The sequence below is a fragment of the Carex rostrata genome, chromosome 6, assembly GCF_964058835.1.
Source record: "Carex rostrata chromosome 6, lpCarRost1.2, whole genome shotgun sequence".
Classification (NCBI taxonomy): domain Eukaryota; kingdom Viridiplantae; phylum Streptophyta; class Magnoliopsida; order Poales; family Cyperaceae; genus Carex; species Carex rostrata.
Genome location: NC_135923.1, coordinates 12,524,508 through 12,540,826, shown reverse-complemented (window position 1 = coordinate 12,540,826; position 16,319 = coordinate 12,524,508). Strand labels below are relative to the sequence as shown.

The following is a 16,319-nucleotide window of genomic DNA, read 5'->3' as shown; positions in this document are numbered from 1 at the left end:
TTGGTCTCATCAATTGAATCATTATATTCTTCACCACCTTCTTCCTCATCAGTCAATTCATCTTCGGTATCAAGATCATTAAGACCAAAATTTAAATGTACCTCATTAGCGGAGCTAGTTGAGGCTTCAATTTCATCACCTTCCTTCTTGATGTTCCTTGATTTGACAAGGTCTTTAAGGAATTCGATGGTGGTCTCATCGGTGATATTTTTGCTTGCGATAATCGAGTCAACATCAATTGCCGAGAGACCTTCATCTACACTTGCCATCAATGCAAGGTTTGTCTCTTGTTCATTTTTCGACTCCGTGTCGGATTGCTCTGCCTTGCTCTCATCCGAGAATAAGGCTTGCAAGGCTTTGGCCTTTTTCTTGGCCTTGTACCCGTCCAATTGGAAGCAAGTTTGAGTGGTGTGCCCTTTTCTATGACATACGAAGCACATCACTCTTTTGTTCTTCTCTTCTCGTTCCTTGTTGTAATTTCTTTCGAGATCAAGCATGTCTTAAAACATTTTGGATAGGAGAAGGGTGTTTTTGGAGGTTTCATGATCAATTTTGTTTATAAATTGATCATTTGAGAGACGAGTGTTTGAGGAGCTAAAAGATTTTTGATTTTGAGCCGGAAAGGCCATGGTTTTGAATTTTGAACTTTGCTTTGGGTTTCCGGATTGCCGAAGTTTCTCTTCGAAGCTTAGTAAGTGTGCATAGAGGTCATCCGGTGTGAGTGAGTCGTGTGTGCCTTGAATTGCTTCTAGCGCACTCACCAAGTCGGACCATTTGTCTCTCATGAGTATGATCCTCAATAGCTTCCCTACAATTTTATTGTTAGAAAGTGGTTCTCCCAATTCGGTAAATTCATTTTGGATATGCAAGTCTATTATACATATCATCAATGCTTTCGCCATATTCAACCTTAAAGGTTTCAAATTTGGCTTCTAAACCGGTTAATTTGGTTCGTTTAATTTGAGTATTTCCCTCATACTGGTTTACAAGGGCATCCCACATTTCTTTTGCGGTTGAAGAGCTACCAAAGATTAAGGCAGCTGATTCACTAATGGTTTTCTTCCAATGCAAAAAATTTTTGGTCGAATTGCCAAAAATTAGGGGTTCCTTCACGGGTCTATAGGGTGTCATTTGTCAAGTTGATCTAACTCTAATTAAGTGTGCCTTAATTTGAGTAACTCGCTCTGATACCACTTTGTTATAACTAAGGGGCACCGCTAATTAGCTCAAAAAACTGAAAATAAATGTGATTGAAAGTAAATAGATGAGTTTAGAGAAAATTGACACGCGGGATGATAACGGAGTTCGGCAAAACAAAGGCTTACGTCTCCGAGGCGTCGCAACCTCTTTCTAGGTGCGCCTTTCTATTACCCAATAAAAATGTTTACAACTTGTGAACCGGCGAGCCCTTACAACCAAGGGAAGTCACACGGCCAACAAAAGATGGGCGCCGGCGAGCCCTTACAACCAAGGGAAGTCGCACAAGCTACTTGAGATGAGCGCCGGCGAGCCCTTACAACCAAGGGAAGTCACACGAGCTACTCGAGGTGAGAACAAAGTCTCAAAGTCTAGATGAATAAGAGAAACACTCAATAGATCACTCTAACCTAATCTAACTTGATATTAGTGAAGTGGGTTTGAGGTTGTTTGAGAGATATTGAAGTTTTAAGCTCAATCAACAATGGTGGAACCAAGGTCACAGAAAATCACCTCTTTTGCAATTAGGGACGGCTAGGGTTGCTTTTGGAAAGAAAGCCCAAAGCCTTATTTATAGAGACAGCTGTTTAATGAGCTGTTTGGCCTAAAACGTTACCAACGTTTTATAAAACGTTACAACGTTTTAGGTCAAAATGCGATTTAGGTCTGGCAGCTTTGAAATTGATCAAAACGTTACCAACGATTGTATAATGTTTCTATAACGTTTTGCTCTGTAATATCTTGATAAAAAGCAGGGATTTCTGAAGCTCATATTTAATTAAAACGTTACAACTTTTGTCAAACGTTACAACGCTGATTTAATTAAATCGTTGTAACTATTGACAAACGTTATAACGTTTCTAACTTTATTTTGAATTTGATACAACTTTACTTCGCAGTTCTGACTTTCCTAAAACGTTATAACGTTTGTAAAATGTCACAATGTTTTAAGTTGATTCTGGTACAGCTGTGCTTCAGTAGTTCTTACATTCTTAAAACGTTATAACGTTTTAAGTTGTTTCTGAGTTTGATCAAGTTGTTACTTCAGCGTTTCTGACAGGCTGAAAATGTTACAACGTTTTGCCAACGTTTGTCTCTGTTTAAACAACCTCAAACTTACTTTACCAAGTTTATGATTTTACAATTTGTGTTTTTGATAATCGTTTTCATGATTTCTTTAGTTCAAATATTCCATATTGGAATTTAATTTGACTTGAACCTGTATATCATTCAAAAATAGAAGAAATCATAAAATTCAATAATTGTATGTTTTTGCAAATTAGTCAAATAGACGAAAAAGATTATTGCTAGAACAACAATAATTGTCTTTTCATAGTTATTAATAGATGTTTTATAATAAATAATTATAAAAAGAAATGATATTATCATTTTATTGGGTATTTATACTGTTATTGGGTCGGATTCGATTATGATTGGATAATTAAATGAAACCCATATCCTAACCATTATAGTATCAATTCCGGTTCAGATCTGGATCGGATATTAAATTATTAATTTTATAGTTGTACCCATAATTTAACCGGTTATATTTTTTAAACCATACCATATCCAAATTAATCGGATTCGGGTCTGTTCCAGTTCGGTTCCAGATCGGATCCGGGTAATTGGGTAAAAGTAGCACCTCTAGATAAAACTATATATCTGTTATTAATTTCTAAATATAGATATGGATCAGATATTAGACCAATACAGATCATACGATCAGAAATATATTAAAAAATACAAAAGTTTACAATATTTATCTAATTATAATAATGAATAACATAATTTTTTCATAATATATATTAAACTATATGACATATATTTATAATTCAAATACGGATAATTAAAACGTAAAATTATATATATATATATATATAGAGAGAGAGAGAGAGAGTTGGGCTATGGTGCATTGCAATGTATAGCCTTTTTTGTACATTATTGGACTATAAATCACTAGATTCAAAGTCCAAATAACCGATCCAAGCCATTAATCTTGTTCTTCATATTAATATGTATTTGGAGACCAATTTTACATTTTTTTCGGAAAAATTTTACTATTTTTTTAGATTTATTGAAAATCGCTTTTTTTTATGGTCCAGATTTGTCTGAAAACAGCGATTTTCAATAAATCTAAAAAAATAGTAAAAAATTTCCAAAAAATGTAAAATTTGGTCTCCAAACACATATTAATATGGAGAACAAGATGAACAGTTTGGATCGGTTATTTGAACCTTGAATCCGGTGATTATTAGTCCAATGTACAAAAATATCTATACATTGCAATGCACCATAGCCCATCTCTCTCTCTCTCTCTCTCTCTATATATATATAGAGAGAGAGTGAGAGAGAGAGAGTTGGGCTATGGTGCATTGCAATGTATAGCATATTTTGTACATTGGACTATAAATTACTAAATTCAAAGTCCAAATAACCGATCCAAACTGTTCATCTTGTTCTCCATATTAATATGTGTTTGGAGACCAAATTTTACATTTTTTGGAATTTTGTTACTATTTTTTTAGATTTATTGAAAATCACTGTTTTCAGACAAATCTGGACCATAAAAAGCAGCGATTTTCAATAAATCTAAAAAAATAGTAAACAATTTCCAAAAATTGTAAAATTTGGTCTCCAAATACATATTAATATGGAGAACAATTTGAACGGTTTGGATCGGTCATTTGGACTTTGAATCCTATGATTTATAGTCCAATGTACAAAAGAGGCTATACATTGCAATGCACCATAGCCTAACTCTATATATATATATATATATAGAGAGAGAGAGAGAGAGAGAGAGAGAGAGATGAGCTATGGTGCATTGCAATGTATGAGCACCCTTGTGCATTGGACTATAAATCACCGATTCAAAGTCCAAATGATCGATCCAAATCATTCATCTTGTTTTTCATATTAATATGTGCTTGGAGACCAAATTTTACATTTTTTGGAATTTTTTTACTATTTATTAAGCCACTTTGAAAATCGCCGATCCGGTGGTCCAGAAATTTTTACTGTTCATCCAGATTTTCAGATTTTCAAAGTGACTTAATAAATAGTAAAAAAATTCCAAAAATGAAAAATTTGGTCTCCAAGCACACATTAATATGGAGAACAAGATGAACAGTTTGGATCAATCATTTGGACTTTGAATTCGTGATTTATAGTCCAATGCACAAGGGTGCCCAGGCATTACAATGCACCATAGCCCATCTCTATATATATATGTGTGTGTGTGTCCATATTCAAACGTATATTCAAATATCAGATAAAATACTATTATCATCCGTTTATCCACCCCTATATATTGACCTGACTCAAATAAATTCAGATTTTGAAAAAGATGATGGGGAAGTGGGGGACGCTATGCATTAATGCATAAATCAAACTTGCCCTTATGGAACAGAAGTTCAGTAGGCAGCGCGTCTTATTCCATATATAGCCATCCAGCCGAATAGTGTTTTCTTCTAAAGTGTACGTAAACGTTTCATGCGTGACGCAAATTAAGTTGTTTGGATCTTCAAAAAGCATAAAATAATAAAGAGGGATTCACTTGTAATATTTGTAAATTAAATATCAAAAATATGTTAGATGTGGTGATACAATATCTCTGTTATATATTAAATATTATAGATACACCGTTATACCCTAATCTAAGGTTAGCGAGTTCGATTCCACGGAGCGCAAAAAATTTTGATTTCTATTACTGGATGGTCTATGAGCGGTGCATTGATTGGAATTTGCCGCTGGCTCATGCGCGGTCCACGGATTATATTAAGTTCAGAGTGTCGCTGCGTATCCCAACCGTATCTGTTACAGAAATAACGTATCGGCGAGTTTCAACGGCGTATCGGCGATCGTATCAGATAAGTAGAGATACGTCACGTCATCTGGCGTATCGTGGCCGTATCGGATGCGTGTCGGTATCCGATACGGATACGGTGCTTAAATCGAAGTATCGGAGTAACATAGGTTTGGGGTTTATTTTCAGACGTCTCAGACAGTCCTTTCTATTTCTTAAGCAGATGTAACAGTTGTTTTTCTTTTCCTCGTTTTTTTCCTCGATTGTTATTGTCCATCCTTCTCGTCTATAATTTAATTAAAAAATAATACTTAAAAAAATCTGTAACATAATAAAATACTATTAATTTGCAAGAATAACTGACTGTTAGTTAAGTGTGATATGAGAAAATAGTACAATTAACTACATTCAGAGGAGATGGTTTCGATGAAATTGTTAAGTTAGAGGAGATGTATCTAATCAAAATAGTTATCAATACATACAAATAAAGTTCATACAAAGCTCAAAATAAAAATAGTTTGCAAAATAAAGTTCATCTAATTAAATAAGTTCTCAACACATTGAAATAGTTCGCAAGTTAATTTTTATGATCTCTCTTGATCTTTTGGAGATTTTGTATGAAATTTTACAGTCTTGTTCTATGATATCAAGACTGCATGTCAGTCAATTTTCATGATTTTTAGAGATATTTTGTTATGTTAACCAGAGGTGCAAAGTTGGAATAAACCCCAAACCCTATGATAGCAACTGAAAATAAACCCCAAATCCTATTTATAGTGCAAAAAAAAACGTGGATATTTTTCACGATTTGGAATAAAAATATCCAGGGATTGAGTACTTTTAAAAATTCGACTCAATCATAGTTTTTTTATTGAAATATTTTACAAAATGGATATTTTTAAAAATGTCGGAGAGTAACTAGTAAAAATTTGCATGACCGCATATGCAATCGCATATTCAAATCTGCATGGGAGAGAATAAATGACATTCTAAGCGCCGCATATATAATATATATATATAAATATGTGGCTGTATTAAAAAACACTGGTTGAAAGTAACAGAGAAGAACGGTTTGGATTTAATCTCAACCGGATCCAAAAAAATTTCCTAATTTTATTCTCAGGTAACCGGAGAGATACGGATCCAGCAGTAGCAGGATCACCGATTTATCGAGGCTGATAACGACGAAGTGTCCGGAAGATCTCTGGAAAAACATAAATACACCTACTTGCTAATTGGGCCGTTCTGTTGGGCTGGAGAGGATTGGTTTTAGCCTGCCTTTCTTCTATAGCTGAGATCTCGGTTTATCACAAGACAAACGAGGCTTTTCTCTGGGCCGGGTTTACGCTCCCCTCTTTATTTTTTGTGTGGCTAAAGAGTTAAAAATGTTTTGATTTGATGCAATCTGTCTCGTTTCTTCAAGCCAGCACAACAAAGTGCCAATCATGAAGTTTGACGCGGTAACAAATGAAAAGTTAAAAAAAAAAAGATACAAAATAATTACTTAGGCAACTAAATTTAATAAATGGTGTTATCACATTATATGCTTTAACTTAAACCAAAACAGCTTATTTAAAAGGTAAAACCCATCATTGCATATGCTCCCATCTCCACTACTCCACTATCTCTAGTTCTCCACACTCACACCCACAACTGGAAAGAACTCATCTGAAAACACACCATGACCAATTCCAACTTTACTCTCCTCTCTCTCTTCATAATCATCTCTATCTTCACTTTACCTGTCAGAGCCGATGAAGACTTCAACGGGTTCGTCTACGCCGGTTGCTCTCAGCCACACTACGACCCGGGCTCTTCTTACGAATCATCTGTCAATTCAGTTCTCACATCCCTCACCAATGCTGCCGGCTCCACAACATACACCAATATCACCTCCCCTGACTCCACCTTCGTTTGCGGCCTGTTCCAGTGCCGCTCCGACCTACCCGTATCATATTGTGACTCATGTATCCATGATGCTGTATCAAGGCTCTCAACACTTTGTCCCTTAGCAGCAGGTGCAGGTGTGCAGTTGCGCTCGTGTTTTCTGAGGTACGGGAATGATTCATTCCTGGGAAAACCTGATAATAACGTGTTGTACAAGGATTGCGGAGCGCCACCACCCAACGGAGGGTATAATGATGCCGAATTGCCGGGGATGCGTGATGCGGCTTTAGGTGCACTGGTTGCTGCAGCAGCACCTCCATCTGGAGGAGCCTACCGTATTGGTGGCGCCGGCTATGTTCAGGTAATATCTAACTTCAGTCTTTCCGGTGGCGATTTTTTTATTCATTAAAATTTTCCAAGCAAGTATTTTATTGACACGCATGCTGCATGTGGACTCATCAATTTCTCAAGAAACCAAATTATGATGCTGGACAAGTAGATTGATCTAACAAAGTTATTGTTACTTTATAGATCAGATAAGAAATTAAGAACTTTGCAAGTGTATTTTACTTCGGCCCTACCTGTTATATATAAATCGATCCATCAGCAATTATGTGTTGCTGAGATCAATTGGGATTAATATTCGTTCCTATGACTGACGATATGTAAATTTTTACCAGTACAGATTTATCAACCAGTCTTCCCAATAATATGAATTCCTGAAACAATTGCAGAATGTCCTATTTATGCTCTAGTTTATCTAATACTTAATCCATATTTTAGGCCATGTCACAATGCGTAGGTGACCTCAGTGCAAATGAATGCACTAACTGTGTTGGTGTGGCAGTAGCACAGCTGAAGACCGAGTGCAACTACGCATCAGCCGGCCAGGTTTACCTTGGAAAGTGTTATGCAAGGTTCTGGTCGACAAACACAAATTCAAATTCGGGATATACACCGTCTATTTTCCCGTCCAGCAACATATCACACGGTATGCTATTGCTTGTGTTCATATGGCTCAATTTTTTTTATTTGATTTAACTTCTTGGTTGGTTTTGACTTGATGGTAGTGTATTCTGCGTGATACTTGGATTTGCATTTTTATTCAATGTACTAATTGTAAAATAATGAAAATATTTTCAGTAATTAAGTAAAATGTTTGATACAATTATTTCCTTGTGTTATATAGAAAGCACACATCATATTCAGTACTACGTACAGTGCAATGCTGATTTAGGATATCTAATGACAGACGGTATATGTAATTCAAATATTCAATGCTAGCTCATACACTCTCAATTTCTCAACAATTTGTTCTCCTTTATTGACTGAGAACATTCTTGTGAGATTCATTCCAGTATAAATATAGCGCAGAACTAAGAAAATTAATGGGCCCAGACAAAACTCAGAACTAAAAAATATTATAGTAATGAGTGTTCAATAAAAGATGAAGGCAATTGAAAAGGCTGACTTCCATTGCGCCTAGTGTTTTGCTGCTCTGGACTATATATTTTTTTTTTCTCTATAAGATTTTTTTTTTCTTCATTGGTAAGCAATGCAGTATAGACTGTATAGTCCTTTTATGTATCAGAAGCTAGCACACAAAAGTAGAATCATGCAGAGATATTGTTCTGTACACGGTTTAGCTCTCGTCAGATTTGGTCCATTGAATGCACATGCAAATTGTTGAAAAATAAAACATAAAAGATAAAATGAAACAGATATGTCTTGATCTTTCGTAAAGAAACAAAAAAAGAAAAGAAATAGACTGTGCATAATTTGTACTGTACCATTATATATTACTATTTTTTATCAATTAGGCTTTTTCATACCCAGATAACATACATGTAGTTATTTTGCTTAAATTAGGTGTTTGGCTGAATAATTGTATCTATTTAATTTCAGACAATAAATTCTTAGGAGCAAAAAAGTTTAAAAAGAATCTAATCAGGATATTGCAATCCCTGCAGTTCCATTGTTAAATTCTGAGGAATATGCAAAAAAAAGCTTTGCTGTCCAACCAAATTTTCATTATTCCATCAAGCATAAGAATATCCGAGATTTCCCAAGACTACACAAAACAAACAGCCTTCCCTTTGTTAGTCCTTAAAGGCTTTTTATGATAAAAGATCCCAAAAAGCAAAAAGAAAAAAGAAAAAGTCTTTTATATTTACAGTTTTGTCCATAATCTCACCATTGAAGCCACTTTTATTCCATGTATATTCTTGCCATGGCTTGCATTTACTTTGTATGTTCGCAAGGTGTATAAGTCTTTTATTAATGCTTCTCACTGTAGTTCTCTTTAATTTTTTTATACTTTTGAAAAACAATGCAACGCTGTTAGGTTTGGACTGCTTCAGAAAAAAAAAATGGCATTTTTTTTTCCTTTTGCTTGGCTTTGGGAAGTTCTTTTTCAGTTATATACTACTGAGCACAGGACACACATGAAATAAAATAAGTGAGCGTTATAATTATGGTTTTGCAGGAGGTGAATCCGGTAAAAAGCTAGCAATTATTATAGGGGTCTTCATAGCTCTAGCTATAATAATCGTCGCCTGCTCCTTCCTCAGAAGAAATGCAGCTGGTGCGTGTATTTTTTTTTTTTTTTTTTAAATCAATGCGCAATAAACTCCTAAAATTGAATAATAATTAGATGATTCCTTCTCCTTCATAAGTCGTAACTTTCTTTTTTAAAATATTTGCAGGTAAATGATCCTATAGGTGTAGGACGGTGGTATCTTTTGCTTTTAGTGCTTTTGGGTTCAAGTGTAAGCTTTTGCTTTTTCTCACTTTTTTTCTCCTTGGAGTTTTCTTTATTAAACCAAAAAAAAGAGAGGGGCCTTTTCTTAAAGGAGGAAAGGAGAAAGGAGAACATTTTATGAATGAATTGAAGATTCAGGTTGCTTGGCCGGGTGGGTATCACTTATCATTGTAAAATTTGGTTAAATACATACAAGCTATATTCCTTACAATATGTGCATCTGTGCATGGTTCTATTTTTTTTTGTCATCATCAATTGAGGTAAACTAATATATTTCTTAAATTTATTTTTTCATTTCTCTTTTCTTTTTTAACCTTCCATGCATCAGAATTGTATCTCAATTTGTCCCGTCTTCTATTGAATTTTGATCTGCTATAATATAATCTATGACGAATACATTAGACGGTACATTCAGATATGATCCAACGACCGTACATCTATCTAGCACTAGAACCAAATTTAATAACAAAAATCAACTCAATCTTGATCCTCCAATATGCTCATTAATTTATCTCCGGAGAGGATTTTGATCCATAATTTTTTTTTCTATCTCAATTCAGATTGGGTCCCGGTATATTATGTCTAAAGATCCTTCGATTATAATGGATCTGAATAAATTAATATCCATAGTTTGTTTGTGAATGATCAGCTCCGGATGCTTTCATAATGGATCATTACTAGTGGATGAACTTTTTTCTTAAAAATTATAATTCTCATGACCTCCTTTGTTTAAACATTCCGCATCAAATATATTATAGAGTAAAGATGTTGTCCCCCTTGAATCTGTCCCCTATCTGTCCCTCTAATAACCTTTCTTTTTTGTTCCCTCACGTGGTCAAAATCCACCATCTTCAATCTTCTCTTAAAATTAAAAAAAAAAAAAAAAAAAAAAAAAAAATTCAACACAACTCAAAACCCACTCTGTTCTTCTCCTCTACTGCTCGCCACCAGCTACCCACGCCGATGGTTGTGATGGCGGTCGAGATCCGACGAGGGGAGCGTGGTGCACCGTCGAGATCCGGTGAGTAGAGCGTGGTGCACCATCGAGATCCGGCGAGGAGAGCATGGTGCACCGTCGAGATTCAACGAGGAGAGCATGGTGCACCGTCGAGATCCGGCGAGGAGAGAGTGGTGCACCGTCGAGATTCGGCCGGGAGAGCGTGGTGCACCATTTGAGGGGATCCATGCTAGCCTAGCGAAATTTGTCACAGTGGAACATATGAATATTTTATTAGTTAGATATGAATACTTTATTTGTTAGATATGCATACTTCATGTTAGATATGAATACTTCTTGGAAGAGGTGGGGTGAGAGAGATGAATCTGACTTTTGAATGTTGAATTGTATAAATTATTTCGAACATGTATGAATACTTCGTAATCGTCAGTATGAATAATTCTTTAGTTAGATATGAATACTTCATTGTTTTAGATATGCATACTAGTCTGTTGAGAATATTTCTTGGTCCCAATCTGGGCAGGTGTGAATATTATTAGTGTCAGATGTGAATATTGTTAGTGTCATGTGTGAATACTTCATTAGTTAGATATGAATAGTTATATATATAAATATTTCATTTGTTAGATATTGAGTACTTCATTAGTTAGATATGAATACTTCATTTGTTAAATATGCATACTTCATGTTAGATATAAATACTTCTTGAAAGAGGTGGGGTGAGAGAGATGAATTTGACAATGAATTTTGAATTGTATAAATTATTTCAAACATGTATGAATACTTCGTAATCGTCAGTATAAATACTTTATTTGTTTAGATATGAATACTTCTTTATTTAGATATGAATAATATATAGATTCGCTGTAGTAGTCTCCAATCTTGGCAAATGTCGCTTTCAGACGATTGCGGTCCCCAATCCAGGCTGTCACAAGACGTCAGCGATCCCCCTGGTTATTACTGGTCCCCTCCAACTTATGTTTACATATGACGAATGGTTCTGATAATAAGTATGAATACTATAAATTCGTAGATATGAATACTATACGTTTTGACTATTAATAAAATAGCATTAATCTTGCTTTTTGGTGGTAGTTAGCACGTTTTAACTATTTTTTTTTGTCTTTTAGTGCAGGGGACAGATAGGAGACTAAAGTAGAGGAAGTGTTAGTCGATCCCTATATTATAATGAAATTTGAAAACATTGTTCTTATCAAACTTATATTATCGTTGATTATAATAATAACACAACACAATAATTAAATTAAAAATAGAAACTCTAAATAGATCAAGTCTAAAACAGTCTGAACAGATCGTTACTTTTTGTTCATTCTTAAATACTATGTAAACTTTTTCATAAATATTTTTTTTCCGTATTTTGATACATTAACGTTAATTAATTCATAAGAAATTATGTCACAATTACCTCCTCTGTTTATATGGGCATCGTGTCTAGTTCATTTTAGGTTGGATAAGTAAAAAATCATACCCTACCCATTATAATAATGTCGGATTGAGGTATGATTCACATTGTACATAAGAAAAACACTAATATTATAACAGTCAAATCATATCCTACTTAATTTGTTTGGGCCTGGATCGGTGTCGGTTGGAATCCAATTTTAGACCGGATCGAAATCATATAATCGGATAAAAATAGCTCATCTAGCTACAGCATAATCCTACCTCTAGTAGTTATGCTTTAATTGGGTTGACATTATAAATCTCATATCAAAAGCCCACATAGACAAAGCCATAAAAGGTTGTTAATTGAAGCGAAATTCAGTTGCTTCTATGTTTCAATATTAAAATGATTTATTAGTCTAAGATATAATTTATTGTCAAAAGAAAAAAGTAAGAATGTTTAGTGAATATATCACACCTTTTAATCACAGCCCAATCCAGTCCAGCCCAACCACTAACATTATCCTACTATACTGTACGAGCTCTTCTGTTGAGGATAAAAAAAATTTAATTAATATCCGCGGCTTTTATTGCCTTAAATAAGCAGCCTTTTTCTCCCATCTAGTACGTCCAATGTAAAATAAACGGACCAGATCCATAACAGCGCGCTTCTTACTAACTGATACCTTCTTGAACCTTCTACTGACATACCATCTCTGATCTCTCTCGTGCACTATCGAGAACCATCCTTCTCGATTTGTCCGGGAAAGGTGACTCTAAACAACTCTCATTTATAACAACCAATCAGCACCTTCCTCGTACCGCAACTCGTGTTATTAAAATCCCAGCAGCTCCCAAATCCAATCCATCTTTTGGAAAGCAACAAGTCTCCATGGCTGATCTGTTTCTTGGTAGCCCCTTCAGGCGATTTCTGTGGGGCCCAACAGTGCTCCGAGAATGGCAGGGATCATCGGCTGGTGCCATGGACTGGGTCGAGACCCCTTCTTCCCATCTCCTCAAATTCAATGTTCCTGGTACAATATATATATCCTTTCTTTTGTCCTTTGAATTAATATATATAATTTTCACTATTTTTTATTTGAATTTTGGTAGTGCTGGAGTGCTGAATCCTGATTGCGCAATGGAATTTTGATAAATAAAACAGGGTATGGAAAGGATCAGATCAAAATTCAGCTGGAGGAGGACAATGTGCTGAGCATCAGAGGCGAGGGTTTAGGTGCGAAAGAAGAGGTGCCGAAGGATTCAGTGTGGCATGTCAGTGAGAGAGGCAAGGGGGAATTTGCAAGGAATGTCGTGTTGCCAGAGAGCGTCAGAGCCGATCAGATCAAGGCGCAAGTGGAGAATGGTGTTCTTACTATTGTATTGCCCAAAGAGCCAGCACCGGCCAAACCGAAAACTAGACCCATTCCTGTCTCAAGCAAGCTTTGAGTGGTGTAGGTATACTTTGGTGTGAAAATGTGAAAAAAAAGAATGTGACGCCGAGACTATAGAGAGAATAATAAGAAAGGAAATGATACTATAGAGAGAATAATAAGTTTGGTATATTATTTATCTGCTCCCCTATTTCTTACTGCCTCTGATTAGTGTTCTTATTAATATATATCCTTTTCGTTGTATTAAGCAAAGTGTGGACTAATGAAGAGTAAATAAGTGAAACTCTGATAATAATGCAATAATTAGGAGATTCTAAACATATATATTTTGGTTTTTGTTACGCATGCACTGGCTATTATGAGATATATAGCAGGTTATTTAAACAAAGAGATGGTTCCACTGACAACTGCATCAAATTCGATCCATAAAAAGTTCAATTTGGATAATAATTAACTTGTTAATCTAGGGAAGCTCCTAGTCGTCGGACTCGAATGACAATATTGATTTACTTTTTTTTTCGATGAAAGCCCGTAGATAATGAAGCATTATAATGGCGGAGGCATACTAATGAACAAGGTTCTAAATAGCGTTTATCGCGTTATAGCGAATAGCGTTGCTATAGCGAAAGCTATGCTACATAGCATTTTCTTATTTTTTATAAAAATTATATTATATATTTGTACAAAATATCAACATTATCTAAGTCTTATAAAACAATAAATAATATCAAATTGATTAAAAAATTATAATATTCATATTGAACCAATACAAAATCTAAATTGCGACTCAAAATATCCATAGTAATACTAATATCATAAACTATCTATCTTTTTCTATTCAAAATATATTTAGCATCATGACATAATTTATCTTTTTTCTATTTAAATTTCAAAATAAACTAGACATTATGGCATAATTGACTATCTTAATATATTCAAAATATTCAAACTACTGTATAGTAAATATCATTTTGTTACTTCAAGAAATATCTTAATATATTCAATCTAAGTCTTTATTTAAAACCCATATAAATTGAAAAGAAAAGAAAACAGCTCATGTTACATAGCGCGTTGTAGCTTCCTTATTTTGATTTCGTTTAATGGATCTCTCATTAAATATTTAATAGTTTAATATAAAGCTTAGTACGTCAATTGGAAAAAAAATTACGGTTAAAATCCAATCTAAGTCTTTTTTTGAAGCTCGTATAAATTGAAAAAAAAAACCGAACCGAATCGATTAAACTTATAAATCGATTAAGAACTAAACCGAATAAATTGAAGTAAATTTCGGTTTGTTCGGTTCAAATCGAAGTAAACCTATTGATGCCGTTATTAATGAAAATTACACATGTTCATACATAAATTGTTCAATTCCATACAAAATATGTAGATATTCTAAAATATTAAAACTAAAATGAAGGAAAGGAATAAAATAAAAGAAAGGAAGCAATAATTGAACCGAACAAAATATAAACCATACTTGAACCAATATAATTCGGTCAATTCAGTTTAGTCGGTATTGAAAAGTATAAACCAAACCGATCCATTTGAACCGAGATAATTCAAAAATTCAACCGAACCAATCAATTTAAACCGAAAAACCGAACCTTTTAAATCGAAATTTTTTGGTTCGGTTGAAAACTGAACAAACCAAACCGTTTGACCACCCCTAGAGAGCACAGTACAATGAAAGTTGTAAGCTGTGTTCGGAGAGGAGTTATTATCTATCGTCGATCTCTATGGTAAATAATTCGGGGAGGCTTCAGAGACAGTGGTTTACCCTCCTACGGATGTAAGTGGTTTGAGTCTGTTTATCTCCAATTTGTGAAATTAACTAATACTATGATAACGATAGCATCAAATTTTGTTATTTAATATTAAGTCAAGTGGTCAAAAAGTAAAAAAAAAAAAAATTGTGTGCATCCTAATACATTATTTTTATGAAAAAAAATTATTTTCAAATATTCTAAAAAAAGTAAAAAATATCTAAAAAATGTAATATATTTTAATATGAAAATTATGTTGGTCGGTTCAAATTTATAATTTGAACTTTAAAAATATATATATGACTTATAAATATATATTGTGTAAATATATATCTCTATATGTTTAAATAGGTATATATGTTGAAATAGGTATACAGGTAACGTAGTCGGACTTTGGTTAATGTATATATAAGTTGTCTATTTTTTTCTCTGAAAAAAACAAGTTGTCCATTTTAGATGGGACATCCGAGATTTGGTGAATGTATATCTAAATGAGAAAAGGTTCTTGTCCACTGGCATTTGTCCACCATTTGTCCACAGCCTCCTTATTCAACTTTCGTTTTAACTGTCGGTCTCCACCTTCCGACTTCGTCTTGCTATTTAAACAGATCGACCTTCCGTAACCTTCCTTTTTTGAATTTCATTTCCTAAATTTTGAAATCCGATCAGATTTGCTCCGACTAGTGCCTCTGCTTATTCGATCTGCCTCTTCTTATTTCATTGTCACCGACTAGTGCCTTTGCCGTGACTTGGATTATAAGTTTCTTGTCTTATCCTGCGCACCCCTAGTCTCGCCACCTCCTCGTCAATACCTCTCGTGAAAACAAGGTTATTTCTGTTGAATCTGAAATTTACATAAATTGACCTTGTTTTTTCTTAATCTGAAAAAATCACCAGATTCACCACATGACTACAAATTTGACGAGAGGTATTTACATAAATTTTTTTCTCATCCCTTGAATAAGAGCACAAAGGCGGCGGAGGCCCAGACACCAGTTCTCATCAAAACTAGTAAGTTATTGTTTCGATCAAAACTAGATTTTTATGGATCTGACTTCATTTCTCTGATTTCATTTCACGTCTGATTAGTACGAATTGGGCCAGCAATGACGATTTTCTTTTTTAGAATATTGTTTCGATCTCGTTT

General features: G+C 34.4%; 2 protein-coding genes across 2 annotated transcripts; both read left to right on the top strand.

The window, feature by feature from the left end:
• Nucleotides 1-6,527: 6,527 nt before the first annotated feature.
• LOC144555375 (plasmodesmata-located protein 6-like) lies at nucleotides 6,528-10,006 on the top strand. The gene is made up of 4 exons (XM_078303677.1): nucleotides 6,528-7,250; nucleotides 7,673-7,880; nucleotides 9,375-9,473; nucleotides 9,595-10,006. Exons 1-4 carry the CDS (start codon nucleotides 6,684-6,686, stop codon nucleotides 9,600-9,602), a joined length of 882 nt encoding a protein of 293 aa, XP_078159803.1. The 5' UTR covers nucleotides 6,528-6,683; the 3' UTR covers nucleotides 9,603-10,006.
• Nucleotides 10,007-12,750: 2,744 nt separating this feature from the next.
• Nucleotides 12,751-13,584, top strand: LOC144555607 (HSP20-like chaperones superfamily protein). Its single transcript, XM_078304004.1, has 2 exons — nucleotides 12,751-13,046; nucleotides 13,178-13,584. Exons 1-2 carry the CDS (start codon nucleotides 12,905-12,907, stop codon nucleotides 13,459-13,461), a joined length of 426 nt encoding a protein of 141 aa, XP_078160130.1. The 5' UTR covers nucleotides 12,751-12,904; the 3' UTR covers nucleotides 13,462-13,584.
• The last annotated feature ends 2,735 nt before the right edge of the window (nucleotides 13,585-16,319 follow it).